Source organism: Piliocolobus tephrosceles, chromosome 4 (assembly GCF_002776525.5).
Source record: "Piliocolobus tephrosceles isolate RC106 chromosome 4, ASM277652v3, whole genome shotgun sequence".
NCBI classification, from domain to species: Eukaryota; Metazoa; Chordata; class Mammalia; order Primates; family Cercopithecidae; genus Piliocolobus; species Piliocolobus tephrosceles.
This window is the reverse complement of record NC_045437.1, coordinates 95,666,778-95,694,627: the sequence shown is the minus strand read 5'-3', so window position 1 is coordinate 95,694,627 and position 27,850 is coordinate 95,666,778. Positions and strand designations below refer to the sequence as shown.

At 42.9% G+C, this 27,850-nt stretch overlaps 1 protein-coding gene and 1 long non-coding RNA gene across 3 annotated transcripts; one reads left to right on the top strand and one right to left on the bottom strand.

Moving 5' to 3' along the window:
• On the bottom strand, positions 1 to 27,762 carry RGMB (repulsive guidance molecule BMP co-receptor b). Of its 2 annotated transcripts, none has more exons than XM_023212210.1 (5): positions 27,431 to 27,762; positions 26,392 to 26,467; positions 22,847 to 23,100; positions 16,873 to 17,381; positions 1 to 3,431 (listed from the first exon to the last, which is right to left on the bottom strand). In XM_023212210.1, exons 2-5 carry the CDS (start codon positions 26,394 to 26,396, stop codon positions 2,763 to 2,765), a joined length of 1,437 nt encoding a protein of 478 aa, XP_023067978.1. In that variant the 5' UTR covers positions 26,397 to 26,467; positions 27,431 to 27,762; the 3' UTR covers positions 1 to 2,762. The 2 variants fall into 2 exon arrangements, with proteins under 2 accessions (XP_023067978.1, XP_023067979.1); XM_023212211.1 differs by having other exon boundaries at positions 26,392 to 26,712; positions 27,431 to 27,761.
• On the top strand, positions 23,981 to 27,438 carry LOC116418767. The gene is made up of 2 exons (XR_004228910.1): positions 23,981 to 24,447; positions 25,880 to 27,438. It is a non-coding gene; the product is annotated as an uncharacterized LOC116418767 (long non-coding RNA).
• Positions 27,763 to 27,850: the final 88 nt, after the last annotated feature.

Sequence of the window (27,850 nt, the reverse complement as noted above, 5' to 3'; positions counted from 1 at the left end):
TTCCACAGCATGGTATGTAACTTTATTTTTCTAGCGTAATAATTTAAAGTATTTACACACTGCACACTCACTGTTTTACACAGATACGTATTCATATATCTATGAACCACATCTAAAGGTTTCTTTGCAAAGACTCGACACACTGTGGGGAGGGGGGGGTTTCCAAGCATAACAAAGAGGACAACAAGTTTTGAGTCTTTTAAAGACAGCCATGTGGAGCATCTGTGAAAACCAGTGTTTCCCCCGGTTTAAGCTCCCCCAGGAGACCTCTGAACAGCTACAGCCTATCTACATGTTGGCATGACCTGAAACTCTTCTAGCTAAGGTTTCAAGAACCAACATGTGCAAGCAGCATTTTATTTCTAGAAATCTCAGGAGAAAATAAACCTGGCCCTTATTTAGAGAAGTACATCTATTTCTGAAAGTAATCTGTGGGGACTGTTTTACAGGGACACCGATTATAAGGGGAGAATAGCAAAATACACTATTACTAGTGATGCAGGGTGCTTTGAAGCGTCACTTCCAGCTACATAGGGCAAAATAACCCAATCTTCGTTTCCCAACTATCAGTAAGGGTGGTTTTGTAATTTTCCCTGTAAAGAGCAAAGGTATATTAATCATATACACTCTAAACCCAGATCCTATAGAAATTTATTCTATTGCTTTTACTTCACTTTCGTATTATTTGCACAAAAATAGTGGTTAAAGTATCCTCTGTATTTTTCCTCACTTGTACTACTCAATTATAAAACAAATTATCAACAATAGCTTCTGAATTTGGTACATGGCTCCACAGGTGAACAAAAAAAGCCACAGTTCAGAGCTGATGGTCAGTCAGTCCCTAGTCCAGCTTCTGTAAAAGGAAGGTGGGTTTAGGTTTCAACTCTCTACAGTTGAATCTCTATAAGAAGCAGATGCCCTCCTTATTTTCCCAAACTGCCCAAGATTATTCCTATAAACACAAGGTAGAGGTTTGCCACCTCTACATGAATTCACAACTCCACTCTGTGACTGGATGGCACATCAGTTCACTAAGAAATAAAACTTCACAAAACGACGTCCTCTTTTTCCTGCCAGTCTGGGCCTCTGGCAGTGTCACTGATCAATAGGACATGGCAAAAGTAACTACCTGGAGAACTAAAACTAAGCATAATCTTGGCATAAACTACTACAGTATTTAAAGTTCGTACCTTTCATTTCTGTTTATGTAAACTTATCAATAAATTATTAAAGCACAAACTGTATCACTTCTTGTTGGAACCAAAGATTTACATCTAGATATAACAATAGAAATCTACCTATCCTGGAGTTAACTTTCTCAGATTACTGTTCCTGCCTTTTGCTGTTCTTTTCCTTTTCCAAAGGGGTGCCAACAATGGAATGGAAAAGGCAAGGAGAGATCATACTTTATAGAAATTTCTCTAAGTTACAATGAGCAACTGACTAAATCATATTCAACTACAGGTGTGAAGAGGGAGAGTACCTGACTTCAGAGACCACCTGGGAAGCAGCACAATGCTTAGTTAACAAGAATATCTGGATTAAGCAGTGCGGAAGTGGCCACACACTGAGTCAGGCCAAGGAAGCTTTTCTGTCATTGCTGCCCCACTGTGTTCCACTTTGCATGCAGACATATCAAAGACTGAGATGAAGATCATGGTGGACAAGGAAGAATGAAAAACGTGGTGATGGGATCTGGGCCTCTACATTAGAGAAAGAACCTAACCCCAGTTCTTTGGATTCCTAAGGTGAGGTTGAGGAGGGCTTAGTGGAGGTGGAGACAGGGAGAACTGTGTGTTTCTGGGTTTGACAGCCAAGAAAAGGTTAAGATCAGGGGCTTGCACCAGTCATATAGATTAAAAAAAGAGCAAGGCATGATAATTAGTAAATGTATAGTTTCATGTTTTAACACAGAAGAGTCAGAGGAAAAACTGACAATTTAAAAAGGGGCATGGGATGAGAAAAAGTCTGGGAGTTTCTGAGGTCTAGTAAGATGCCTGGTACTTATCTACGAAAACTGCCATCACTACACCCTTTTGACCTACAAGAACAGTTGCTATGGTTCGACCTAATACACTGTATGGGCTCAAATATATAAAATATATAACAATTAGAATTGAGAGTAATCAGAATACCAATAATACCCTCCCTTCTGAAAAAGTAACAGCTGTTAGAGAGGAAGAGCGCTTCTGAAAATCAGTGTTTAAGAGTCAAAGCACCTGTAAGGGAGAGTTAACGATCCTTTCAAATCAAGTGAGGGCAGAAGGGTGAGGGCATAGTTCAAAGGAACAAGGCAGCTCCACCGGAAGGTGGTGAGTAAAAGCTGCACACCGTGGCAAATCAGTAGCAATGGGAAAGGGCAGGCGGGTACAGCCAAGAATAGCTACAAACAACTGGTCACTTCAAAGGAAACGCTGCGTATGGGTGTCTGTGTATATGTACTACACATATTAACCAAGCACACACATAAATATTTAATATATAAAAAATAAAGTGCTTTCTAACAGGTCCCTGGGCAGGGACATTATAAAACATTTCACAAAACTGCAAAACAAAATTGATACAATCAAAGAACACTACATCCAACATATGTGAAAACAGCCAAACACAATATGTACAATCTGGTGGGTGTCCCAGGACAAACGTCCTGTCATATACATGGTATATACATATATACTCTTTTACTCAATATATTATGACAATACATATTTTAAAATTTTGTTATAGACAAAAAATAAAAAAACCAAAACAAAAGACAACCCCTACAAAAACACGATAAGGATCAAGCATGTGAGTCCTAGACTGACAGACAATTCACTGCCTCCATGGGGAGTCCCATTGCCACTGCTGGGGAAAATGTGCCAGCGTTCCTTCCTTGGGTGCAGGGCCTCCACGTCCTCCAAGGCACTGTGGGCTGCGGCGGTAAAGTTGGCATCACCAGTGGTGAGCAGGTCGAAGACACAGGACTGGAAATAGATGTCCTTCACTGGCATCTTCTCATGGCATCGAGTGCTGGCAGTCTCCAGTGTGTAGCCAGGCCAGGCCTGCACCAAGGAGGTGCGAGGCAGGCTGTGTCCCAGGATGGCAGACACCTGGCCCTGCCCATCATCGATGCGTTCACTCACGGGGCAGCCATTCATGCACAGCTGCAGGTCCTGGCTCTCCTCGTAAGACATGGCCAGGTCTTCAGGCATACGGATGGCAAGGGTCAGGTAGCGACCCACTTGCCGTACAAACACTGTGGTCCCTATATAGAGGGCGTGCATCTCCACATAGTGGCCACTCTCCCTCTCCACGATACGCAGGCTCTTGGCATCGCCGTCCCCACCACTGGTGGTGCCATCCACAAAGGCGGCTGGCAGGTCATCTGTCACAGCTTGGTAGACTTTCTGATCTGTACACTCATGGTGGGCTTTGAAGATAATAGTGATCTGTGGGAAGGAGCATGTACAAGGTTTAACAGAATGGGAGGGAAGCAGAATGGGGTAACTCTCTGTAGCAAAAGCTCCCATCCATTTTGAAGTTGAATGGCTTAAGGCAGTATCTCCAAAATGGACCCAACTGCTTGTACCTCAAAAATGGGTATCACTTTCAGAAAACATTTTTTAAAGTCCCATATATTTAGAATTAAAATTTAACATAAATCCAGGCAATGTACATCAACACAAAACTTTTTTACTTTCCTAAGAGAAAGAGCGTGAGCGAGCAGTGTTGCTATCAGAATATAGGCTTTCTTTCTTTCTTTCTTTTTGTTATAAGTGACGGGGTCCACTCTCTTGCCCAGGCTACAGTGCGGTGGCATATTCATAGCTCACCGCAACATTCAACTCCTGGGCTCAAAGGGCATTCCCACCTCAGCCTCCAGAGTCCACAGGACTAAGGGCATATGCCACCATGCCTGGCTGATTTAAAGAACTTTGAAGTGATGGGGTTGGTGGGGGGCTGGACGGGGGGGAGGGAGGCGGCAGAGGTCGGGAGTTCCTCGCTATGTTGCCCAGGCTGGTCTTGAACTCCTGGCCTCAAGTAATCCCCCCACCATCATCTCCCAAAGTGCTGGGATTACAGGCATGAGCCACTGTGCCAGGCCAGATTATGGGCAATTTTTATTGATAATTTATATCTTGTCTCCTTCCACAGTGGATGAGTCATGGCATAGTTCTGAGAAAAGAACAAGGTTCGTTTCTAAGTTATGATGCAGAAACTTTAAGGGGCTTAATTAACAATATACCTAACAGAACTTTGCTTCCTACAAAGATTCTTCATAGAACTAAAAAACCATATCCCATGACTCACCACTACAAACTTACTCATTATAAATACAGAGAGAAAGAGTTGAGGAGGGGGCACCCCAGTAACAGCCACCACTCATGTACCCCAGGAAAGATTTCTATTAGTCCCTTAATCAAATGTTTCACATCACTGGCTAATCCCTGTGACAGGGAAATCACCTGGCAAATATAGCTCCTAAGCACTGGCAGAGACTGAATACCCTAAACCTAGTTACAACAAATGTTTTCCCCAACAGCACCAGAGTCCCTTAACTCCTCAGAAATCTTTTCCCAGCCAACTCTCAATTCTCCAAACTAAGCACATAAATTCATCAAATAAAAAAAATTACTAATAATACAAAAGCCTCTCTTTTGTAAACCCATGTTCTTTCCAGCAGAATCCTTTAATTAGAACAGTTATTTAAAAACCTTGCACACCTTCACCTCCAACATATCCAACATCTGTGGTACAGGTGGTGGAGGGAAGGTAACTATGAAGAGACAGGGGCTGCTGTGTCACACAACAAGGAGAACCTATTTCAAAGAAAAAAGACCACATTTTGAGATTTGTATCATTGCTAGTTACTGAGGCAACAGGGTTCTCTCTTCCTTCTTGAAAAAACAAGAACTATCAGGTGATTTCAGTCAGGAGGAAGGGTAGACAGGCCAAACACCCTATGAACTACCCTGGATGGAGGAAACCTACCCCCTGCAAGGAAACTAATCAAAACAATAGACCCTTGTGAAAAAGACCAATAAATGGCCCCCCTGAAGTCCTCACCACCACCCTCAAGTTTATGTCTGAAGTTTTTCTCTAACTCAGCCAGCATTTGCTCACACTGTTTAATTCCACATGTTCCCACTGGTGTTACTTGACTGGAATTTTCCAGCCATTTCATTTTACTTCAGCCAGTTATAAAGCCAGATCTGAACCAGCTGCACTGTAGCAACTGGTTAAATTCATATCTGTTGTTTGCAGCTGCAACTAAAAGCCAGACAATGTACTATGAAAATGCTGGGTTTTCTCCCTTCCTAATTACCCTGAGCCACAACTTGATTTCACTACCAGCCTTCTCACATTTCAACACCTTCTTAACAACCCAAAGGAGGTGCATCAGAGATGATTTCAGGAAATTTGTTGTGCATCCAACCATAGGACTTTTCAGAGTGAGTGGGGGTTTGCAGCTAGATATCTAACGGCGCCATAAAATAGCTTTATTTGGTGACTCTAAAATCAGTTGACAAGTGTTTTTTTTAAGGCATGCTGGGATCCCTTGGAGATGTAAAGATTGAGTCAAGAAAATCTTACACCTGAAAAAACTGAACGTTAACAATACAGACGGCTAAAATAATAGTAATAGACTTTTTATATAATCACTATGATCATTTTCACCTGTAACATCCACTCAACGATTAAATTCTTCAACAATGGCTAATTGGTCTCTCTAGTCTAACAAACCTAAAATGTAAACCAACTTGATATTATGTGCAAGAACTACTTTTTTGTTCACCTTAGGAAAAACAAAGAGGATTTACTTGTGTTGAGCCAACAAAGCAAAAGTAACTGATTCCAAACAAGTTTCCAAAAAGCAAGCAAGGGTCCATATTGAGATGAATGGAATGGTTCCATTCGTTTCACCATGACTGTGTTTTTCATTAAGCACAACAATTCCAACTCAGGAACTCAGGATTCATTTCAAACACCTCCCACATTATTGTCCTCTGCTGTGCCAGTGACATTAACCATAACTCCTACCTATCTAGAAGCTCAAAACTTGTCTTCTGCTCTAGTATCTACACCTACAAAATATTCTAGTTAACCTAACAGATTTGTCTTTCCAATTTGCTAGTAGTGATTTGCTCGGAGACAAGTGGATATTTCTCGTTTCCCTACCGAGCAAGGTAATTTGTACACAGAGCATATGTGTAGAATTATTCCTTGAATCAAAATGCTGAGGGTGATGAATTGATTGTAAAGCATGAGTGGGTTTCCTGAGTAGTCCCTTATAGTTTAAATATGCACTGAACAGGTACCTAGAGATACAATCAATGTAAATTTAGAAAACACGGGGTAATAGTTTCACATGACTTAAGTTTTATAGTGCAATTTCATTCCTCATAACAATTACAACATGAGCTTTTAAAAGGCAAGCACTCAGCCAATGAAGGGCAAGAAATTCCTTTTCAGACTGTCTTCCTCTTCAGAAAAGCAAAATTTATTCATTCTTAACTCTTACTTTAGAAATATGCACAAAAAATTTAATTGGAATTTTAAAAAACACCAAACTTTTAATATTTCCAGCTAGCAGCCACTAGAAAATAAAAATTGAATATTCAAAATTGTATTTCCAAAGCTCACACAACGATAATTTAAAAACACTAGCGATGCTACTTACTTTTCCCCTCTATGAACTAATCTATATGCCGTCATAACTCAATTTGGCACATCTGTTCTATGCCACACCATTTATTATTGATAGATGGCATTTCTGTGCATTTAAAACATCAATGCCTTTTGTTAAACCTCCTCCACCCAGCCCCTCTCAACCCCCACCTTAGACCAACTACTCCAGTTCTCTTCATTCATTTTTAATGTTTCACTCTCCTAGATCTTCACCACCCACAAGGTTTATTAGGAAAAGAAAGACAGCAGCTACAAATCAACCTTTCTACATGAAACAGGCAACAAGAACTTACGAAGGTTTGCTGTGAAATAATTCTAAGAGGCACCTGCCTCTCCTTTCCACCAGGAGAAAAAAAAAAAAAAAAAAAAAAAAAAAAAAATATATATATATATATATATATATATATATATATTAAATGAAAATGAGGTAGGCAACAAGGAGGGAAGTACACAGGTACTGCCTCGCCAAGAGATACAGAGATATCTATCCAAGGCACAGCAGCCTTGCAAAATGCCACAAACAGGTTTTACAATAGCAGACTTCTCAAATGGCTGTGCACCTTGACTATTTGTGCATAACGTATTTTGGAAGAAACATTTATCTGTGTTTAATCAGGCCATTTGGCACTGTGAGTGTAGGACTTTTCTGGAATCCTCAAATATGAGAACCAGACTTTAGGAGCTCTCATCTCTGGACTCTAGCTTGGTCAGTAAACTAAACTGAAGTAGTCACAGAAACTAGCTTGAAACACATGGAAATATAATTTTGATATGCACCTGGTTAAAATTCTGCTGTGTCAAAGAAGTCAATGAATTGTATTTCATATAATTAGCTGATGTGTCTACTCTGCCATATCCTCTGGGTGCAATGATAGGTTGAAAAATAGAAGACGCTAAGGGAGAATAAGAACATGGTGCTCACAGCCCCTTTTACTCTTAACACATGGTAACAGCATGCAGCCTCTACAATCTGTCTTCCCCAGTGAATAAAAAAGAAACCATTCCAACAAGAGCACATACTTCAAAGGAAAAAAAATACACATGCTCTCTCTCCATTCCTAAGAAACCCAAATTTTACTTCCAAGGGTCGATTTTTCTAAATGTTAAGAAGTTAGAGACTAGGATGCTCTGAAGCACCTAAAGGAAGCAGAGGCCTTTGAAAGCACCTTCAATTGTCTTCCCTGGTCCCATTACTCCCTAGCTGCCAGGGTAATTTTGAAGTGTGGATCTTGGCCAGAGCAGAGGAACTCTGTCCAGGAAGGGTGGCAACTGTCCCCTGGTTACATAAAAACTGGGGAGAGCTCTGTCTCTCCCTTGAGCGGGGGAAAGAGGTATATTGATTTAGAATAACTCTTTCTGAACAATTTCTTGCAAAATTCAGGTGAGTTTTTATATATGCCATGTTTAATAAAAAAAATACCGGACTAGAAAATATTTGATGTCATTGATAATTTTTCTGTAAAAATTATGAAAAAAACTGTTAGGAAGCAATGAACTCAATGAACTGGGATGTAATTTTACTATCACCACTCAGCCAATGTATCAAATATCTTATAAAACAAATATCTACCGGAAGCTGAACTTAAGATCCACAAAAATACATTTTGTTAAACAATTTTATTGGACTAGGACAAGATACTAACAGTAAGACAGTACCTGTTGTTTACGAGGTGAATAGCAGATTAAAATTCATACTGTGGACTCCTTTTAGGGCTTGAATGAGACTAAGAAATGGGCTACCTTCAAAAGAGGTATCAGTTTCTCTATCCTCACGTCTCTTTCCACAGAGCTTGGCGCACTTACAGGATCCAGAGAAATGGAATGGACCAAACTTATTCTTCAGTGTTGCCCCAGGTAATAAATACATGCAGAAACAGGGGCTGCCTTGGCTTCAGAAGGGGTACTTGGCAGCAGATAGAGAACGAAGAAACCAAACCAGAGGGGAAAGACACCCAGAGCTGAAGGCAGCTAGGGTGGTCTAGAGAAGCAGCATCAAGCTCAGTGGCTAAAAAGAGAATGAAAGGGAAGCTGGTCCCGGAAAACACATAAAAGGAACAGGCACAAAAATGCTGGCTTCCCAAGAGTAACTTCTGTACAATGCAGACAATGAAGGCTGGAAGCATAAACAGGTGCAGAGATAGGCAAACTGGCCAACTTCCTTGTACAGACCAGAGCAATGCTAGGGTGAGCATGAGGAAAGGCCTTTGTCCTGGAAATCTTGGTCATTCCAAAAACTCCAAATGGAACCTCTCCCTTAGCTTGTCTGTTGTGTTCGGACTCTGCATGGTGCGGAGGCCAGCAAGTGTAGGAACGCACTATGCGCCCAGATATGAAGTCAGGCCTGTGTGGAGAGTATTACAGGCCCAGGATGCCACCTTGCTTAAGACTAGAGGCTAAAAATATTTTGAACGGTGAGAGTCAGGGTTGGTGGCGAATCTGTAACTCTCAGCCGAATCTGTCCTAGCAGGTTTTGCCTTCAGGCATTCCCCCCCACACTGGTGGAGAGAAGCTGCAGAACTACAGACCCGAGGCTCTACTCTGGGCCTAGGTTCAGCACAGCTGTTCTCCAAACCGATGGGATTAGAAAACCACAGCCTCTTGGATCATTTTTCAGCTTTGGGAGGTGAGCAAAAAAAGTAAAAGGGCTTGAAGGTCTTCACAATACACTCACTCTGTCACTTCTAGGTTCAATTTTAAGTTGTGAGGGCTTAAAGAAAAAAAAAAGAAAAGGCCCATGAGAACTCAGGAATGAGGTGGTTAGAAGTGGTCACCATGCATTTCAGGAAGTCAGTTAACTGAAATCCTACAAAACAATATCTTTATGTCTGCATTTTCCTTGGGTAGGGAGAGGGGAAGACCTCAATACCATGTAAAAGCACGTGCACCTACATCTATGCATGCACACACACGTCTTAAATGGAAACTGACCCCCATTTCAGGAGCACACGCAGAGCAGATGAGAAGTGAGTTTTAGACAGTGTCATATCATTCTAACCACAGTATACATGCTATGTCCCAACTGGAAAGAACCCATGTTCTTTTGGCTCCAACTCTTAAAATAACCAGTTAACTGGGGCATAAAAAACTCCTTTCCATAGAACCAGTTTCACCTAAACTTCTTTCTAGACCCAGTAGCACTGTGATTTCACTGCAAGGCTGTCCAGTTCAAGTCTGTAACTTAGATGTATGTTAGCTTTTCTTTTAAGTGATCACTTACTGACAAGTTGGCCAGCTTCCTTGTCAGTATGAAAAAGTCCTTAAGTTACCCCACCCACAAGAACACAAAATTCAAAACAGTGGAAGAGCAAGTTCTACTGCAGTCAAAACAAAAACAAAATGGGTAAGGTAGCAGTTTTCATTGTTCAACACTGTAGGTAACTTTTCACATGCCACATTCCACACGAGCAGAAACTGGTTAGCATTAATTGAAGCCAACAAAAAAAGGACCAACCACTCAATGTTTCCTTCTCGCCCCCTCCCCTCAAAATGTTGACTCAAAGAAAATTTAACCAGGCAGAGAGACATTTGGAAATGTGACAAAAAAACAAGTTCTAACTCTCAGCTGTGTATCAGACTTGGCCTCATGCCTCCGGTTTAAACTATGGAAGAGTGTGGATTTGTTTTAAAGCAGTAGAGCCCCATAGCGCCCTCATGGAATCTTGACTGGCTCACACAGGGCTAGGTGCTGGGTTAATTTCACTTACAAACAGGGGGGTTCTGAAAGTTTCTTTTTCCTTCTAAACCACATCTGGGACAGAGGGAGTGGCACAGTCAGGGAGATTAGAAAGATGGTAAAAGACTCATTACCCAGAATTTTTAATGTGTATGAATGAAATAAAGGCATAGCTTGTTCGAAAAGTATAGCATAAAGAATAAACAGGTAGCTCATTTATCTTACAAAATGATTTTTCAGACTTATAGGTTCATTACACAACTAGTAATTTCCCCATTTTTCCCTGCTTCCTTTCCTCACATCCACTTGGAAACCTTTTCACCTCCAGGCAACTTACTGAAATGATATAAAGCAAAGTTGAGTACTTCCTGGGCCTAAGACCTTATAATCCAGTATGCACAAGAGCTGTGTGGTAAACAGAAAAGGACAAATAAGAAGACTGCCACCTGGAACTACAGCTGATTTCTGCTCTTCTGAAAACCTGCCTTTTCACGTTTCAATATTGTTTCTACAATAAAAAAAATTCACGGAGAGTAAAAATAGCGAATATATGCTTTTATGAGAATTTTAAAGATGAGATGAGGCTCTGGAAAATGAATTTAATTAAGAACTGGCGACTGTGATGGTCAAATTCTAGAAAGCTTTTTGGCATAATATCAAAGACCAGCAGCCTTTCAAAAGTGGGAGCCAGGGTTCTAGGCCGTGCTAGGTTGCATGCAGATGAGGAAATACAGATGCAGGTGGGCATTCTTACCGTGGGAGGTGGAAAGAGACTGTGCCAAATCCCAGGAGTAAAGACAATGATTTGGCAAGGAGAGGTGTTAGCGTGGGACGGGCCTTTGTAGCAGCCCACTCTTCTGGCCCTTCTTGACACCCCTGCCAACTTGCTAAATGAATAACATCAACTGGAACCAGCTTGTCAATGTGGTTCACCAGTGTTCCACAAAGAAACCCTGAAAATGCTGGGTTTACACACAAACCCCACGCTTTCCCACCGACTGCTGCAAATTTTAGTTATGTGCTTAGATTGAGGCAAAGGCTGCATTCACCTCTACATCGCCCACAGTGGGCCCTTTAGTACCTTCTCTTTCAAATGCAGCATCAAATTAACCATACATTTATCAGAGAATGATTATCAGGGAAAGAATTACATTAAGCAGGGAGCTGTAACTGCAAAATCCTTTCCCATCTGTTCCCAATATGTCTCAACAAGTCAGAACTTCTTAGCATCTTCATAAAGCAAGGCGGGTTACAATAAGGAGCAAATCTCCAAGAGATGGCAAGAATGACCAACTCAGCAACATAATCATAACCAAAATAAAGAGCAATCTCAGATTATAAGGATTAGTTACAATGTATCCCCAAGAGAGTTGTAGTTTTCTTGTGGAGGGAAAATGGTCTATTTTTCCCCCCAAAATTCTATGTGTCCCCCTCTTTATAACACTGCATGCAAGAATAGTGCCTTGCATTCAAACACAGACCTATCAATGGAAGAACCATATCCCTTAGTCCAGAAAAATAATGATAAACACTATGTAGCTCACATGGTTTCCATGGGCTGCAAAAACTTAGCTACAATAAATGTACTAGGTCTGGGGTCAACAGAGGACAGATTTCCAAACCTTATGCAGAGATATACTTAAAATGACAGCTGAAAGCTGTTGCAATGCAGGCATGTCTGGTTCTGATTTTGTAACCAACCAAGAATGACCCAGAACACTGGTTTACGTGCCCACATGCTGTTGCCGAACAATAACTACATGCTAAGGGGCACCAGAAAAAGCAGCAGACCTACCTCATGCTCTAGGAGCCTACAAGGCAATGGTGTTTCTTACAATGGAAAACTGTAGGTTATAGTTTGAAGAAGACACTAACCAAGAGCAAAGCAAACTAAGTCTTTCTACATCTCTAGTATCTTCAACCAGCGGAAATTTTCAAGAACTCCCAAGAAAGTAGCTGCAGAATTTGAAATTCAGGGTAAGTATGGAATTTAGACTATATCCATAATACATGATGGGCAGGGTATGCTACTATGCTTTGGACAGGTGGTGAGTGCTGCCCATAAGATCACCAGGAGCTGGTGGCCCTTGGCAGCTCCAAAAACATACAAGACAGGCACCTCAGAGCATCTGCCCATCTGGCCAATGGTCATCTGGCTTGGTCAAGTACAACGAGCACAGTCCTTTCCCAAATTCAAATGCCTTAAGGTAAACCACCTTCTCTCACTCAAGGGTGAGGCACAGTAAAATGTGTAGCAGAAGATGTGCAATAGGACCTGTTGTCATCCCCAGTCTCACTCCTACTTTTCATTTTGTGTTACTGAGGTAGAAGGATAGAGTAAGAAAGCAACAGTGGTGAAAAAGGATACAATCACATTAAAACAAAAAGAAAAATAAAGTGAAGGAATTCAAACTACTTGCACAAAAATAATCACTAAAAACATTTCCATTATTTGTTTAGGTATGCAACTTAATAATAAATGATTTCTGAATTGTTTTTGAAAAAGGAATGATTTTGAATTCCCTGGAGACTGCCAATTTTAAGATATGCTATTGGGAATACATTTGCAAAAGCAGAATCTTTCATAAAAAAATTTATTCCCAGGCCGGGCGTGGTGGCTCAAGCCTGTAATCCCAGCACTTTGGGAGGCCAAGACGGGCGGATCACGAGGTCAGGAGATCGAGACCATCCTGGCTAACACGGTGAAACCCCGTCTCTACTAAAAACTACAAAAAAAAACTAGCCGGGCGAGGTGGCGGCGCCTGTAGTCCCAGCTACCCGGGAGGCTGAGGCAGGAGAATGGCGTGAACCCGGGAGGCGGAGCTTGCAGTGAGCTGAGATCCGGCCACAGTACTCCAGCCTGGGTGACAGAGCGAGACTCCGTCTCAAAAAAAAAAAAAAAAAAAAAAAAAAAATTTATTCCCCAATCACCTTCTGTGATCATGGCATATACAGATTCTTATTGAACCCACTTAAATAGAGATACAAAGATCCATAGAACGAATGAAACAAGAGTTGAGACTGAGAGGCTGGAAAAAATAACATGGAAAAAGTCAAGCATCCACACAGATGATCGGGTTTCTCTTGAGTGTGTGAGGTACAGGACAACTACTGACATGTGCCCTCTCTGGAGCCTGTGAAGGGTGGGCTACTTCCTCCTACAAAACAAAACCTGCCTTTCTTCTCAGTGTAGCTAATTCTGCCAGTTCAGAGCCTGTCCCTCTCACCTCTTTCTGAGTGCCTGCATGCCTGTAGCCGCCTCTCACAGCCAAAGGTGGGGAAGATGGCCCAGAGCTGATGTGGATGTCAGCCGAGGTATGTGTGTGTGCCAGACACCCCTGCAGCCCCTGGGGTGGAGAGATGAAAAACCAGCCCTGGCTTCCCCTTCAGAAACACATCTACCTGGCAAGGTAGCCAACTGGCACAGGTTCCTCCAAAGAGAGGGAGGCAGGCAGAGGGCAAAACTAAAAACACAGAGGCCTTGAGAAGGCATACCTGTGCACACCACGACCGACGGGAAAACAAGCCTACCTTTCCCAAGGAAGGCGAGGAGAGGGCCACGGTGAAGAAGAAAACAGTAGACCAGGGGAGAGGAGGCAACATCATTAAGCACCGCAAGCCTGTCTGCCTTGAACTCATGGCTTGCCATGTAGAAAAAAAGAAAAAGGCTTAGCTAACATATGACCCCGGGTGACTTCATTTTATTTTATGGTGTTTAGATTTTCCCCCCACTTTGTCTTTTTGTGATAAGGAAAAGGGGGGTACTTAGGAACAGGCAGAGCTCACAAAGTTGGGCTTGAAGATGGCTTGCTTAAGAGGCCAGGTACCCAGGACTGAGGAGCTGTCTTAGTAGCCTCAATGAGCAAAATACCCTAGGGTCTAGTGCTTCAGTGCAGTGCTAAAGGGAGCGAAATGAATGGATGTTTACAAAAATTTCAGTATCACAGCTGGCTAGCTAGTCAATGACATCATCAGTCTTTCAATCTAGTGGCACTGAGCGTGTGAGCTATTAAAAATGCTTGACCACACAAGGATGATCTGGTATCTATAAGGCACAGTACTAGGTTACCCAACAACTGCTCTATGCACTTGCTTAAATTCTCAGTAAAGCTGAGATTCCCATGAAAAATTTTTCAAAAGATTTTTCAAAGAAAGTATTGTGGCAGACATTAAGGGAAAATTTCAGAATTTGTTTAGAACTTATTTTATAAGCACTTTGGGCCTCCTATTGTTTTTACTTTTATTACTATCACTTTTTTGTGCTTAAGGTTTTATTTTGGTCCTATGTGGGTAAAAGGAAATCGTACTGCAAGATTCTAGGACTTTCTTTGGTTTCACCAGCACACGTCATACTAGCATTGAGACAGGTCTTTAAGAGCAACCTTCCAGATGCTTATGGTGCTTTGCAGAGTTACAAAGAGAAGGGGGGTGGGGAACCAAACCCAACAACTCCTAGAGGTCGTGAAATGAAGCTACAGAATAGCTTGTTGCTGAACAGCATGGTCACCAGATGTGGGAAAATACTTTCCAATAGTGCAATTAAAGACCAAGTATTCTCATCATCTACTTGAATTTATGTCAGAGGACCACTTTCTCCAACTTTTTTTGAATGAGTAAAACCTTTGATCCTTATTCCAAACTGAGGGAGAAAACAAGATTGTCCTTTTTATTTATTTGCTAAAAATTACAACTAATTTAACTGAAATAAAATGATCTTAAATACTTCAGTGCAAACTGTTCCATTTATATAACAGCAATTTTCATAAGGTTATCCCCCACATATTTTCACCATAATCAGTAACAACAGAATTCTGAAAGACTGAATAACAAACAGAAGTGACATGAGTGGATGGAAGACATGGAGAATAAAATTTGAATACTGGTTCTTGTGACGAGAACCAGTATTTCCCCATGTACAAGCTCTGATTAATCTCTATAGTTTTGTTTGAAGGTTACTCTGCCAAGTCCTCAATTATTTGCACAATTGATGACTTTTTCCATTCTCAATGGACTGCCTTCTTTCAGTTACCCAAAAACTATTCCTAGCTTTTATGTGCCATATGACTCTGCAGTAATGATGGATTTGGGGCCACGGTTTCTCTTATAACTTCGTAATTCTATAACTCTATATATAACATAGCAAATACATATTCTGAGATATTTATAGAAAAAAATGATTTGCATACATACAAAAGCAGAGGGAGGAAACTTTATTTTGAGATATGGAATTTGGTAACGCAAAAGACAAGCTTGAGCTTTTACTGAGAGTTGAAGTATAAACAGTTTGGAGCTCCCCTAAGATGTCTAGACCAGTGTAACAGTCGTCTTTGTTTAGGGCAATGACTTTTAGTCTTAAATTTGTGACACCCCAGGGTGTCTCCAGATATCTCCCGAGGTGTTGTAAAATTCCCTCCACAAAATGCCAAGTAAAATAGCTTTAATTCATTTAAAAAGTATGCCACACATGTTTAGACGTTGGGGAGGGTGTCCTGGAATCAAGAGAACAGTCTTAAGTATTTCAAAAGCTTGAGTCTTGTGAATTACATTAAAAAAATCTAAATCAATGTTTTTGAATAGATACAATAAATGCAGGAAATAAAGCAAGATGAGATGATCTATGCGTGTAGTTTTGTGGTTGGAAAAGACAGGGTAGGAGGTGGTTAGTTGGGACACTATTTTAGCGGAAAACCCTTTTGACTTTACTTACTAATGGTTGGATTAACACTAACTGTCAATTAGAAACCCAGTTCATAGGTCCTCTCTACCTGGTTGCACTAAACACTGGTGCCTTGAAGTTGGTTTCAAAGATCTCTGTACAGTAGTAGTTTCTTTAAAACAAATGAACACAGACCACAGAAACTGGCAGCTAGTCATGGTAAGCTAAATTTTGTCAGTGTTTCTCTTAGCTTCTGACTGAAACTGTTAACCTGAGGCCCTGAGATTACACAGAGGTTACACATTGCTGCTCTGCAATATCCACTTATTAACCTTCTTGGTCATCAAGAAGTTAGTAACTAAAACACCACACTGGGTTTACCACTGAGAAGTTGGCTTATTGCCATTATGTTTTATTATACCTTCCAAATCTCCAATAAAATATGTTTTCTGATAGGTCACTGCCTCAGGCCTCACAGATTTCTTTATTCAGAACACCCATGTCAATCATCTGATAAATCTGAACTTGGATTTCTTCAAGAGTCATACACATATACACTCAAAAAAAGACATCACTGAAAAAAGCATCCTTTTTTTTATTAAACAGGCCTGTCTTTTCCCTGGAGAACTCCATTTCACTGTTTACTTTTTATTCTTCATATCACTGTCTATTTAAAATTAGAACCACATTTACATTCCAATGAGAAATTCCTTACTAAATAATTTTTATTTAACCCTTTATCAACTGTTAATTGCTTTCCAAAAAGAAGTTCCTTTCAAACTAGGCCCTTTTTGGCACATTTCAAAAGTTATTTGAAGAATCAAACATCTGAAAGTTGAGTAGGGAGAGGGAAAAAAGAAAGTATACTTGCCTTATTTGTAGCAGTAGCACTGGATCCAGGGACCACAGGCACGTTTGTCACTTGAACTGAAAGATAATTATTATCTATGAGTGGCCAGGCCCCTTCCACTTTGCATGTTTGGAAGTGATCCTTGAAAGTTCTGAGGTGAGGATCTCCAAACAAGCCACAAAAAAGGTAATTGGGAGGGTTCTGGTCCCCTCTCCTGTGTTCCCTGGCTCCAGCGTGGCTGTGATAGTTGCAAGGATCATGGGTCACTTCGGGGTTGGTAGAGGATGTGGGTCCATCCTTGGAACAATTCCTCTGGCTCATGAGGTCACTGATACCCAACACAGCAGAATGGTATACCAGGTTGCCACGGCAGGCTTTTGAAGTTCGCTGGGTGCAGCCAGCATAGGCACGCAAGGCCTTGCAAAACTCAGAGTCAAAGCCGTCAATGGCAGAGTTCAGGTGAGAAGTAAGGGACACAAAGTCCGTGGTACATTTCTGGATTCGACATTGGGCTGGCTGTTGGCAGTCACCTATGGGAAAAAAGATAAGACCAAACATTTGTAAACTCTTCTTAACTTCCTGGGCTACATGAGAAAATGGCATTGTTCTTTGGGAACTGTTTGTTCTATTTTACATACTGTACTCCTATTTTAAGAAACCTTCAGAAATAGGGTTTCATTGTGTTCCTGTGTCTTCCTCAAATTAAGCCACTGGAAGAAAAACTGCATGCAATTAGTTAACTTAAAATTTTAATGCATGAGCCACCGTGAGTGAACATGAGTCTAGTCCAGTGATCACAGGTTGAGATTACAAGGGAATAGTAAATAAAATATTTTATCAATGTTGCTATTTGTTATAGGTTTTGAAAAAGATTCCTCTACTCTAAGGTTATGCCAAAAACATGAACATTGTTTTGATTTTCCAAAATTGCATAACATCCTTCAGAAAGCATTGGAAAAGCAGCACTAGGCACAAAACCATGGTTAAAACCTTCCCACCTCAGGAAGGTGTAAAATCCTAAATTATAGTATAATTAGTTAAAACACCTTTACTTGATTTACCTGTATGGCTACAGAATAAGAAAACAAAAGAAAACAAACAAAAATCCAGGTACTGTCATTCTACTTCTCCTGAGGCACATTTACCAAGAAACTTAAATAAACTGACACAATTTTCTAATTTCTACAAAATGTAAATGCTCTAAGAAGAAAAAAAAAAAAACAAAACACAAGATTAACTTGACCAAGCTATATATTTGCTTTTTCCTTACCATCTATCTCCACTATCCTAGGATTCTAGCTCCCAAGCAGATCACAAGTAAAAGCACACTAAATAAAAACAATTCATATAAACATTATGAAAAACCAAAGTATTACTGCCCTATTAGTTTAAAAAAAAATCAATTTATAAACATTATGAAAAACCAAAGTATTACTGCCCTATTAGTTTAAAAAAAAAATCAATTTCCAAATGATGCTTTTTACTAGTTTCTCAAACAAAAATTTATAAAATCTCCTAAAGCACAAAAAGCACAAGAACTACCAATACTAGGTCAGTTTTGTGCCCCCAAATAATTTAATATTCTGTTCCATAAAATGGAAACAACAGACTTAATGAAAAGAGACACTATTCTTTGTCATCAACTGCAAATTATATATAAATGAACTGTAACACACATTTGTGTTACATAAAATCTTTATAGGTCTTTAAACTATGGAGATGTCTCTTAATCTCTTTAAGTATGAGGGCCTCCATCTGAGAAATGAGGAAGCTATTCTAAGACGAAATTTGTCATCTTTTCCAGACAGTAAATATCTTCTAATTTATACTCTGGATGTGGGAAAAAATTCAGGGCCAGTAGATTATTATTAAATATATAATTATTTCAAGATGTGGATGCAATAAACTTTAGGATGATATCAAGATTTAGGGAACTCCATCTGATAAAGACTTAAAATTAAGTCTAATATTGTCTTAGAAAGCTATTTTAACATTTTCACTAGTAAACTGCTCTTAAATCTGAATTTAGTAGCTTGTAATCTGTTTCTGGCTTTAGCTGGGAGAAATAGGTGGGAGGAGACAACTTCTGAAGACAACTCTGTCACCATTTTTAAATTTGAAAAATTCTAAATTTTAAATTTTAAATTTCAAGTCTTCTTGGGTTCTTTTGCTTTGGCTAAGGCTTCCACCAGCCTTTTGCTACAGAGATGATGGGAGGGAAAAGGGCTAAATAGAGAGTGCATTTGGGTCAAAAGGGGAAAACACTATGTAGTCAAGGCTTGGTATTCACTTTAACCTGAGTCAAAGATTAAAACATTTTAATATGTTGGAGCTATGGATTTACAGCAATCATCAAATCATACTTTAAAAAAAATTTACAAAAACATCTTTGTGTGGCATCTATGTTTGCTCATTCCAAAGCTGACAAAAGTAGCTCCCAGTATTTACAGAATTTCTCTTTCCAAAGCAGATCAAATAATTTTCGGCTATTTTTCACTAGAAACCAAATCAAAACTGAAACAGAAATTAACTAATTAAACAATCACAAAAGGGTTAAAGCCATTTTGCATATGGAAAAACCAAGGCAAAGCGATATTAAAAGGCTTGTTCTAGCAGATTCATAAAACAGCTAGCATTATTAAGCCAGGAGGTGGTGCTTTCCCTCAAAACTTGTTCTTCCATCACAGGTCATATCTCCTCTTATTTCCTAACTCTAATGACAGTACTTGATGACTACAAAAAAAAAGACTTAAGTAGCCACTGTATTTTTTTTTTCTTTTAAAATCAGATACACAGAAAGCAAGAAAATAAACACGGGGCCAATATCTCAGTGATGAGGAGCTCTTAAGACTACAGATAAATGACAGCACAATAACTTACCGCTAAACCTGAAGTGCCTATTTGTTCTTTTTATGGTCTATAAAATCTATCCGAGCATGCGTTTCTTTATAATTATTTCAAACAGTCATAAAATATCAAAAGTAAAACAGTATGGAAATGCAGATGGAATCATTCAGAAAGAAAGAAAAGTACAATTTAGTTTCCCAGCTCCCTTTTCATACCTTCCTTGCAACCCCCCAATCTTTCCCTTTTTCTTTTCTTTTTTTTTTTTTTTTTTTTTGAGACGGAGTCTTGCTCTTGTTGCCCAGGCTGGAGGGCAGTGGCGCGATCTCGGCTCACTGCAATCTCCACCTCCCAGTTTCAAGTGATTCTCCTGCCTCAGGCTCCCGAGTAGCTGGGATTACAGGCATGCACCCCCACGCCCGGCTAATTTTGTATTTTTAGTACAGACAGGGTTTCTCCACATTGGTCAGGCCGATCTTGAACTCCCGACCACAGGTGATCCGCTCGCCTTAGCCTCCCAAAGTGCTGGGATTACAGGCGTGAGCCACCGCGCCGGCCTAAACCTCTCCCTTTTTCATAGCAGGTAGGTGTTGACTGCTTAAACAAATCTCAAATCAAACAGATCTCCCGAGGTTCTTTTGCTCTGGCTAAGGCTTCCAACAGCCTTTTACTACAGAGATGACGGGAGGGAAGAGGGCTAGAGAGAAAGTGCATTTGGGTCAGCATTTTCAGCTTCGCTGTGGGCTCCTATATAACGACTAACTTGCAGCATACACCCAGAAATATCCAGGCTTCATGAATTTATAACGACAATGCACACTTTGCCTGTTACAGGTGGTAAAGTAAGCCTCCTGCCAAAATGCCAAGACAATGCGGAACAGAAACAATTTCAAGGATGTAGCCAAGAAGGCCATGAAGTGTATGAGTAAGCAAGTAACTCCCATATTGGATCTCCATTCACGAATTGCAGAGGTTTGCTTTAAAAAAAAAATGAAACTAAAGGTACTCCTTTCATACTCTTTTCATTCCCCAAGGGCAGAATTAAAACTCTGCAGTTACACATTTCTCTATTTGGGTCAGATCATCTGTGATCAGTGTGACAGTATTTTCATATCAGTTACTGAATATGCTAAAGCCTTTGTGGGTCTAGAGCTTTCATCATTTTTTAATGAGTCAGACATAAAGATCTCACCATTCAAGACAGTTTCCTTAACACCAGGACTACACGTGTGAATCTGCAGCACAATCACCAGTTTATACTAAAAGAAATGAGGTATTCTGAAGCTGAACTAAGTGAAATGTGGAGCCATATGGGGTGCTGAGGCAGATGATAAGGATTCAGGCATAAAATACATAGTATAGTCCATCTGCAAAGAGCACTGGCACTCTTGCTAGGCTCCCTTCTCTGAGAAACAACCCGGGCATTTAAACAGCACCATTCTTCAAAGAAATCTCTCAAAAGCAGCGTTCTTTTCTTTAACAGGATTAATCGCTTCACTCCAATAAGTTGTCCACAGAAATCACTCACCACATTATGTTGGGTTGAATGTAATGGTGACTTAAATGAGGACACATGAAGCTACTGGGAGCTTCACATTCCAAATTCTTGAACTAAGACACCCTACTTTTCTAAACCTTTAAGCCAACTTACTATGCCTTTCAAAGGCCAGCAAAGAAATCTTCAGGGACCACATTCCAATTCTGTCACAGGATCCTATGGCAACTATGGGAAACAATATCCAAGCAGCTAAGGGGCACAGAATCCCACCTAGCACAATTTCCATTTCATGAAAAGTATCTTTTTGTATTATGCACACATATTTTTCGCACAAAACACTCCTGAATATATCTTTTAACATGTCAAGAAAAATGTTCCACATAACTACATGCAGATTGACACTATTTTCTAAGGTTCTTAAGTTACTAACTGAAAGCCGTAATCATTCTAAAGCTTTCTATTACACTTTTTTATTAAGTCGTCAGTCTTTTCCCTGATTGTCGGTGTTGAAAAGCAGCTATTACATCACAACGCAAAGCTACGTAAAGTAAATTAAGTCTTCTCAGATGCCACACTTTTCCCCCCAATACTTAAAAGACCTCCCTGATTTTTAGCATGGCGGGTATGGTTTAATAAATAAGTAAAATTTACTCCGCACAGTTGCGTAGCATCGAAGTTCAGGATTTTCCAGACCAGAACGTTGTGAAGTGTCTCATATATACAGGACAAAAAGGTCTCGAAGGAAAAGAAACTTATCCAATGCTCTGTTTGTTCTCAAGACTAAAAGATAATGCCTCTTTCAACCTTAGCATTAAAAAAAGTTCTTTGTCTAGGCAAATTCCTAAAATAAAATAGTGTGAAGAGCGTCCTGGATTTTCATAAAACGATTTTTTTAAAAAAGAAAAATAGGTATCACATGGTAGAAGGCTCAATCTGCAGGCTTACTTCCCTAGGAACACATTCCTCAAGGCTGGGGAAGCGCCGACCTCCTGAAGGCAGCATGGTTATCTGTCAACCCCTCACGGAGCCCAAAGACACCCGGCTAGCCACTGAGTACGAGCTTTTCCCGGGAGGCTGATAGCTGAATTAAAAGCAGCTTTTGCCAAAACGAAAGAAATCCCTAGTCAAAAAAGTTGACGTTACTTCGAGATTAACTCCCAGGTTTGCAAAATCTGGTGAAAATCTTTCCATCTGGTGCGCTTCCTTCGCCTCGCCACCACCCCCAACTCAAGAAAAACAGCACAAGGCTCCTGGTCTCCCTCCGAGGAGGCTGCGGCAGCAGAAACCTGATCCGAGCCTGACTTTCAGTAAACACCAGCGCAGAGCAATAAAGCATCCGGAACGTTTGTCTCTGGCGCGCGGCCCCCGCCCGCTAAATGTTTGATAAGCGGTTGTCGGAGGGGAGATTTGTCAGCGGTCCGAGCCGAGGGTGGGGAAAGGACTCGTCTCTGCGCCCGGCGGCCGCCCGGTGGGTGGCTGCGTTTCTGTCGCCGGGAGCCCGGCAGAGGTGCGTGTCAGGGGCTCTGGAGGCCTATCTCGTTGCGCCGCGCCACGCCACCCTTCCGCCCCGGCGAACGCCTTCCAGACCTGGGGCTGTTTGGAAACAAAGCCCTCGGCCCCGGGGCTGGCTCCCCTCACGCGCTCCCGTCCTACCTGCGTGGAGCAGCTCGAGGCTGAGCAGCAGCAGCAGTAGCAGCTCCAGCGGCGGCGGGCAGAGCCCGGGACGGCGGCGCTGCTCAACCTCGGCGGCAGCAGGGGCGGCGCTGGAAGGTGCTGCTCTCAAGCCCATGCCCGTCCATGCAGGTCTCGTGGGCTCCGGCGAGGGCGGCGGGGCGGGCGCCGTGGCGGGTCTGGGCCCGTGGCTGCGGCATGGGCCGGGGGGCGCGCCTCGCTTCCTCTTCTTCCTTCTTCAGGCCCAAGCAGATGGGGCGCCACCACCGCCGCAGCAAGCAGCGCGCCGCGGGCGCAGCCAGTCGGCGGCGGCAGCAACGGGGCGCAAGGGCATCGTGGCGGCCGGAGGCGGCGGGCAGGGAAAGAGGGGCGGAAGAGAAGACACAAAGACCGTAAGCGACTGCTGAGACGCGTCCCGAGCGCGCCAGCACCCCGGCCCCAGCCAGCGTGGGCTCGGCGGGCGTGGACCTCCAAGCGGCTCGCCCAGCCCTAGCTAGCGGCAGCCGCCGGCGGCCCGGATATCTCTGCGCGGCAGCCCCCGCGGTCAATCAATCTCAGTCCCGCACTACCGTCCCGCCCCGGCCTGTGCCCGCCAATCCGCGACGCTATCATCCCCCGCCACGTCCCTCCCTTCCTCCCCATTGGTTGTGACCGCACGTCCGCCCGACACAGCCTGCCAATCGCAGGACCCAGAGGGCCCGCTCCTCCCCCCCCCGGTGTAATTCGAGTTCCGTGTCCATCGAGACTGCAAGTCCTCTCCTGCGCCGCAACCTTCCTCGCACTGCCTTTCCTCTCTTCTCTACCACCTTCCGCGATTTACTGTTTCCTTGCGCCCAATAGAAATGGGCGACCGCAATTCTCACTCCCGCCGGCGTTACAAAGGTACCGGCCTTTGACCTCTGCTTGAATTAATGTGATCCGATTCTTCTTCCCTCCAAGTTTTTTTTTTTTTTTTTTTTTTAAATTTAATTACCCTACCCCGCCCTGGCCCGGCCAACTTCAGCTCCACCTCCTTGGAGGAAGCTGGCGCTTTTACAGAGCGCCGCGCGGCAGGTCCCCTTTTAGCCAATCACATCTGCGGAACAGCGTTCCGAACCGTTTGCGGGTGTCTGGTAAAGCAAGCTCGGGGCAGTGTTGGAAATCTGAATGTCACCCGCGGTCCGGAGCAGATAAGATGGGCTGGGAAGGTACCCGTGAACTCCGGGCGGAATTCGCTGGCAGCTGTGCGAGGCTCAGGTGTTCTAGTTTCTTTGACATTTCCCTTCCTGAAAGCGGCAAGGAGAGGTCTAAGAGTGGGCAAACTTCAACGTTCAGTTACAGTGTAATTAATGAGAGTGGTGGGTTTTTATGCAGTGTAATTATGCCACGATTTGTTGTTGCTCAGTGACTTTCACATATTTCTACAGATTATTTCAATTTTCCGCAAATTTCTACAGATTAATTCAATGGCAGGTCACTTTCTCCTTTTATGATCGGATGGGTCCGAAAGTGAGGAAAAAGACAATTGTCTGCAAAGAAAGAGGCTGCCAAGTGGAGACAGAAAAGCAGTTATGAGACTGGTGATAGATTCCAATTTGTTATCAGTAGGTGTGAAGTGGTATCTAATCTCAAGAATGACCTCAAGGCTGAGAGACACTTGATACTGCCCTTACCTTTGCCTTTCCCCAAACAGCACGGGACTGCCATTTAAAATCCACTAACATCCAAATCGTAGTTGGCAACTCTACACACTACATTACTCAGAATCTCTAATTAGGAATTTCGTATCAACCACGGACATGCTGATATTCCACATATGTTTAAATGTGCTAATCAATGGTCTAAGATAATTGAGGGGCAAACCTTGGGTCTCACCAGCTCACTCATTAGACACATTGTGAATTGCCCAAACCACTAGGTCCCTAATGAAGGATGCCTATCTGTTTTTACTGTAACTTTTCATTAGTTACTTATTACATACTATGATGACTTACGGGGTAAACACACCTTTCACTACCCACGATATAATCCAAGCCTGTGTATATCCATAATATGCTTAATAATAGCTTCACAGTTGCCTGGAGAAATGACTTTTGGGGAGGAAGGTATATGACATTTTTAGATAATACTGTGGATTAAATATTATTAGAGCAAAAATTTACAATCTTGCAATTACTTCATATAACTAATGAGGTACAGTTCATGACATACTAAGAAGCATCTTAAAAAAGTAATCGAATACTGATTTTCAAAGTATTTGGCTGACAAAGACTAAAGTTTTTTTTCTCTTAATCCAAGATTTAATTCGACCCCTATACAAGAAACATCTCACTTTATTGATCATACTTCAAAACATATACTCAATAGTTAAGAATCAATAATTTCTGTTTGGTTTGGGTCTTTCCACTCGTGACTATGGTGTTTTTACTCCCCTCCCCCCATATCCTGTTCCTTAAGTACACGGGTGCTCTAGATTTTCCTATCAATAGAGGGCGTCCTCGAGTCATTGCATACCCTGGTGTCGTTAAACGGAACTATTCTTCAGAGGAAAAACTTCATCTCTTAGGCGCTTTATTGCTCCTCTGTTGTAAAATTTGACAAGCTCGAGATTTATAAGCCTAACAATTCACTTTCTATTGCTGCATAAGTGTTCAGCCGCTAAAGGAAAATGCTAATTTTCACAATTAAACCGCAAGGTGGTTCCTATTTTCAAGACATAGGTCAGTTGACACACTCGCGGGTAAATTCGTACTGTTCGCAAAAGCAGGAATAGGCTTGGAAAGCAAGAGTGTAGTGAATAGTCGCTTGTAGCGCAGCCACTCCTCAATCCCGTGAGCTGCAAGTTACAAAGGATTTTAGATTCTACAAAGAAAAATCGGGGAGGGAGGTAGAACACAAACATAAAATCGGTGACTTATAGAAGTTTTATGTTTTAATCAGAAAAAAAATCATGAAGTGACTGATGAGTTGTGCAACTCACACATCCACCCTGTTTCTTGCCACTGGTACTCTTTCTCCCTTCCTCTTTGTTTTCAGGAAGGAAGGAGGAGACCTGAACAGTACATCCAGAGAATCCAGCAAAGCACACCACGGTATGAACGTGCAAGTGCACAGAATTAAAACACATGTCAGAAACACTAATGGATTCTAAACAAGATGCGGTTTCATTTCCTGAACCTATACGTGATGTTTTTAACTGTTCTCCAATTAATATGTCTCCATTTCCAGAAATCTAACAGGAGAATCTCTGACTGCTTAACAGATCACCTAGGTTTGCGATTTGTGCAATCCATTCTAGAGTAAGGGCTCCCTGGCTGCTCCCCGGCCACTATGTACCCAAAGCAGCGGCTGAAATAGCTCAGAGTCCGACAGCTCAGCGTCAAGCAGCCTGTGGTTTGTACTTACATCATTTTGTTTTTTCATAGCAGGAGTAAAAGTTTATTAAAAAGCGTTAGAACAGTAAGGAAAGGAAAGGAGAGAAAATAAGGAAAGTACAACTTGGAAGAGGGCCAAGCGGGCGACTTGAGAAACCAAGTGCCTGTACTTACATCATTCTTAACCCTTCCGCTCCTGGAGGGCGCTCAGGGGGATCAGGGGGCCCCCGAACTTCGGAACACGCAGGACCTGGGTGTGAGAGAAGAGTCCCAGAGCTTGGTGTGAGCAATGCACTCCCGGAGGGAGACAGCCCGGGGCTTGCGAAGGGCTCATCACCCGCTCGTAGACAACGGGCCCCCGCAATCCCTGCGGGCTCCGCCGCTGCTCTCACCGCTCAAAACGGCAGGTGCAAAAAGCATTTGGGAGCCGCTTGCCAGCGCGCGGAGGTAATGCGCTTCCTGTCCATTTATCTCAGGAAACCAGTGCAGCCTTCCCTTCGAAACAAAATTAACCTCTCATTAGCCAGCCACTCGTTCCCAAGAAGGCCTTAAAAGCTTTACCGGCTCGCTAATGTATTTAGGCTTTTCTTCCAGGCAAACGCAGCCGCCGGTCTTGACTGCCATCAGCTCAAGGGGTTCCTCTGGGCTCTCCCGCGAGCCAACAGCCGACCTCTTTCCAGCCTAGTCTGGGAAACTCCAGCCAACCCAGGATCCCATTTTGTAGTCCCGGGCAGACCCGACACCCCTGAAAGAACTCCACTCCAGAAGACGCCAGAACAAGTTCCCACGAATTTCATGGGCGCCCTTCACATCAAAACCTCAGCTCCCCTGTCCTCAAGGAAAGGGGAAGAGAGTCGGGGAGGGACTTCGGTGGCCAGCTGTCCCTGGGTCGTGGGCGCTGTTTGCTCTGCGGAGCGCCAGCCCTGCACACAGCGGGTGCGGGAAGCGTTGATGGGAGGCTGGAGGGCGGGGTGAGCGTAAACTAGGATCTAGCCGGTTCCAGGCGTAGAGAATCAAATGTGGTCCCATAATCTGTAAGTGGCGAAAAGGGGCTTTTGGGAGAGCTTTCTCACTCCGGTCCCCCGCCGCCTTGAGGCTGGCAGATTTATACCACACAGGTGGATGGAGACCTAAACAAAACAGTCCCGGCCGCTGCCTGCCGCTCGCCCCCACGTCCCCCGGGCCCACCGCAAACTTCAACAAAATAACTCACCACAGGCATTCCCTTGTCTGCAGCGCGACGCTTGCCAGCTGGGAAAATAAGCAGCAAGCCACGCGGCCGAGGCGCGGAGGGAAGGCAGCGCGGCACCCGCCCCTCTCCCCCAGGTTGGGGGCAGCGGGACTCGGGGCGGGAGGGAGGCTCCGCCTCGGGGGCCGCTCTCCCAGCTCTCCGATTCCGGAATGAGCTCTCGGAGAGGAGCTGCGCCCTTCCAGCTAGCCGGATTTCTCCGCCACCTAGGGGAGAGGGCGGGGAGCCAAATCCCTCAGTCCCCCGCACCCCAGCAGCTTCCTCCAGGCAGCTTTTTCCGCAGTCCAGCCTCAAATAGAGGTGAACAGAGAACCCCCTCCTCCCGGCAACTCCTCTGTCGCCACACTGCCCCCTGCCGGCGCTACCCGGCTAATTCCGGCAGAG

What these genes read in the sequence shown, in the direction of transcription:
- RGMB (XM_023212210.1), bottom strand. An exon ending in CCTCGAGCTGCTCCACGCAG is followed by an intron (nt 17,382 to 22,846) that starts GTAGGACGGGAG and finishes TTTTTCCCATAG; the next exon opens with GTGACTGCCAACAGCCAGCC. An exon ending in GTGCTACTGCTACAAATAAG is followed by an intron (nt 3,432 to 16,872) that starts GCAAGTATACTT and finishes TCCTTCCCACAG; the next exon opens with ATCACTATTATCTTCAAAGC.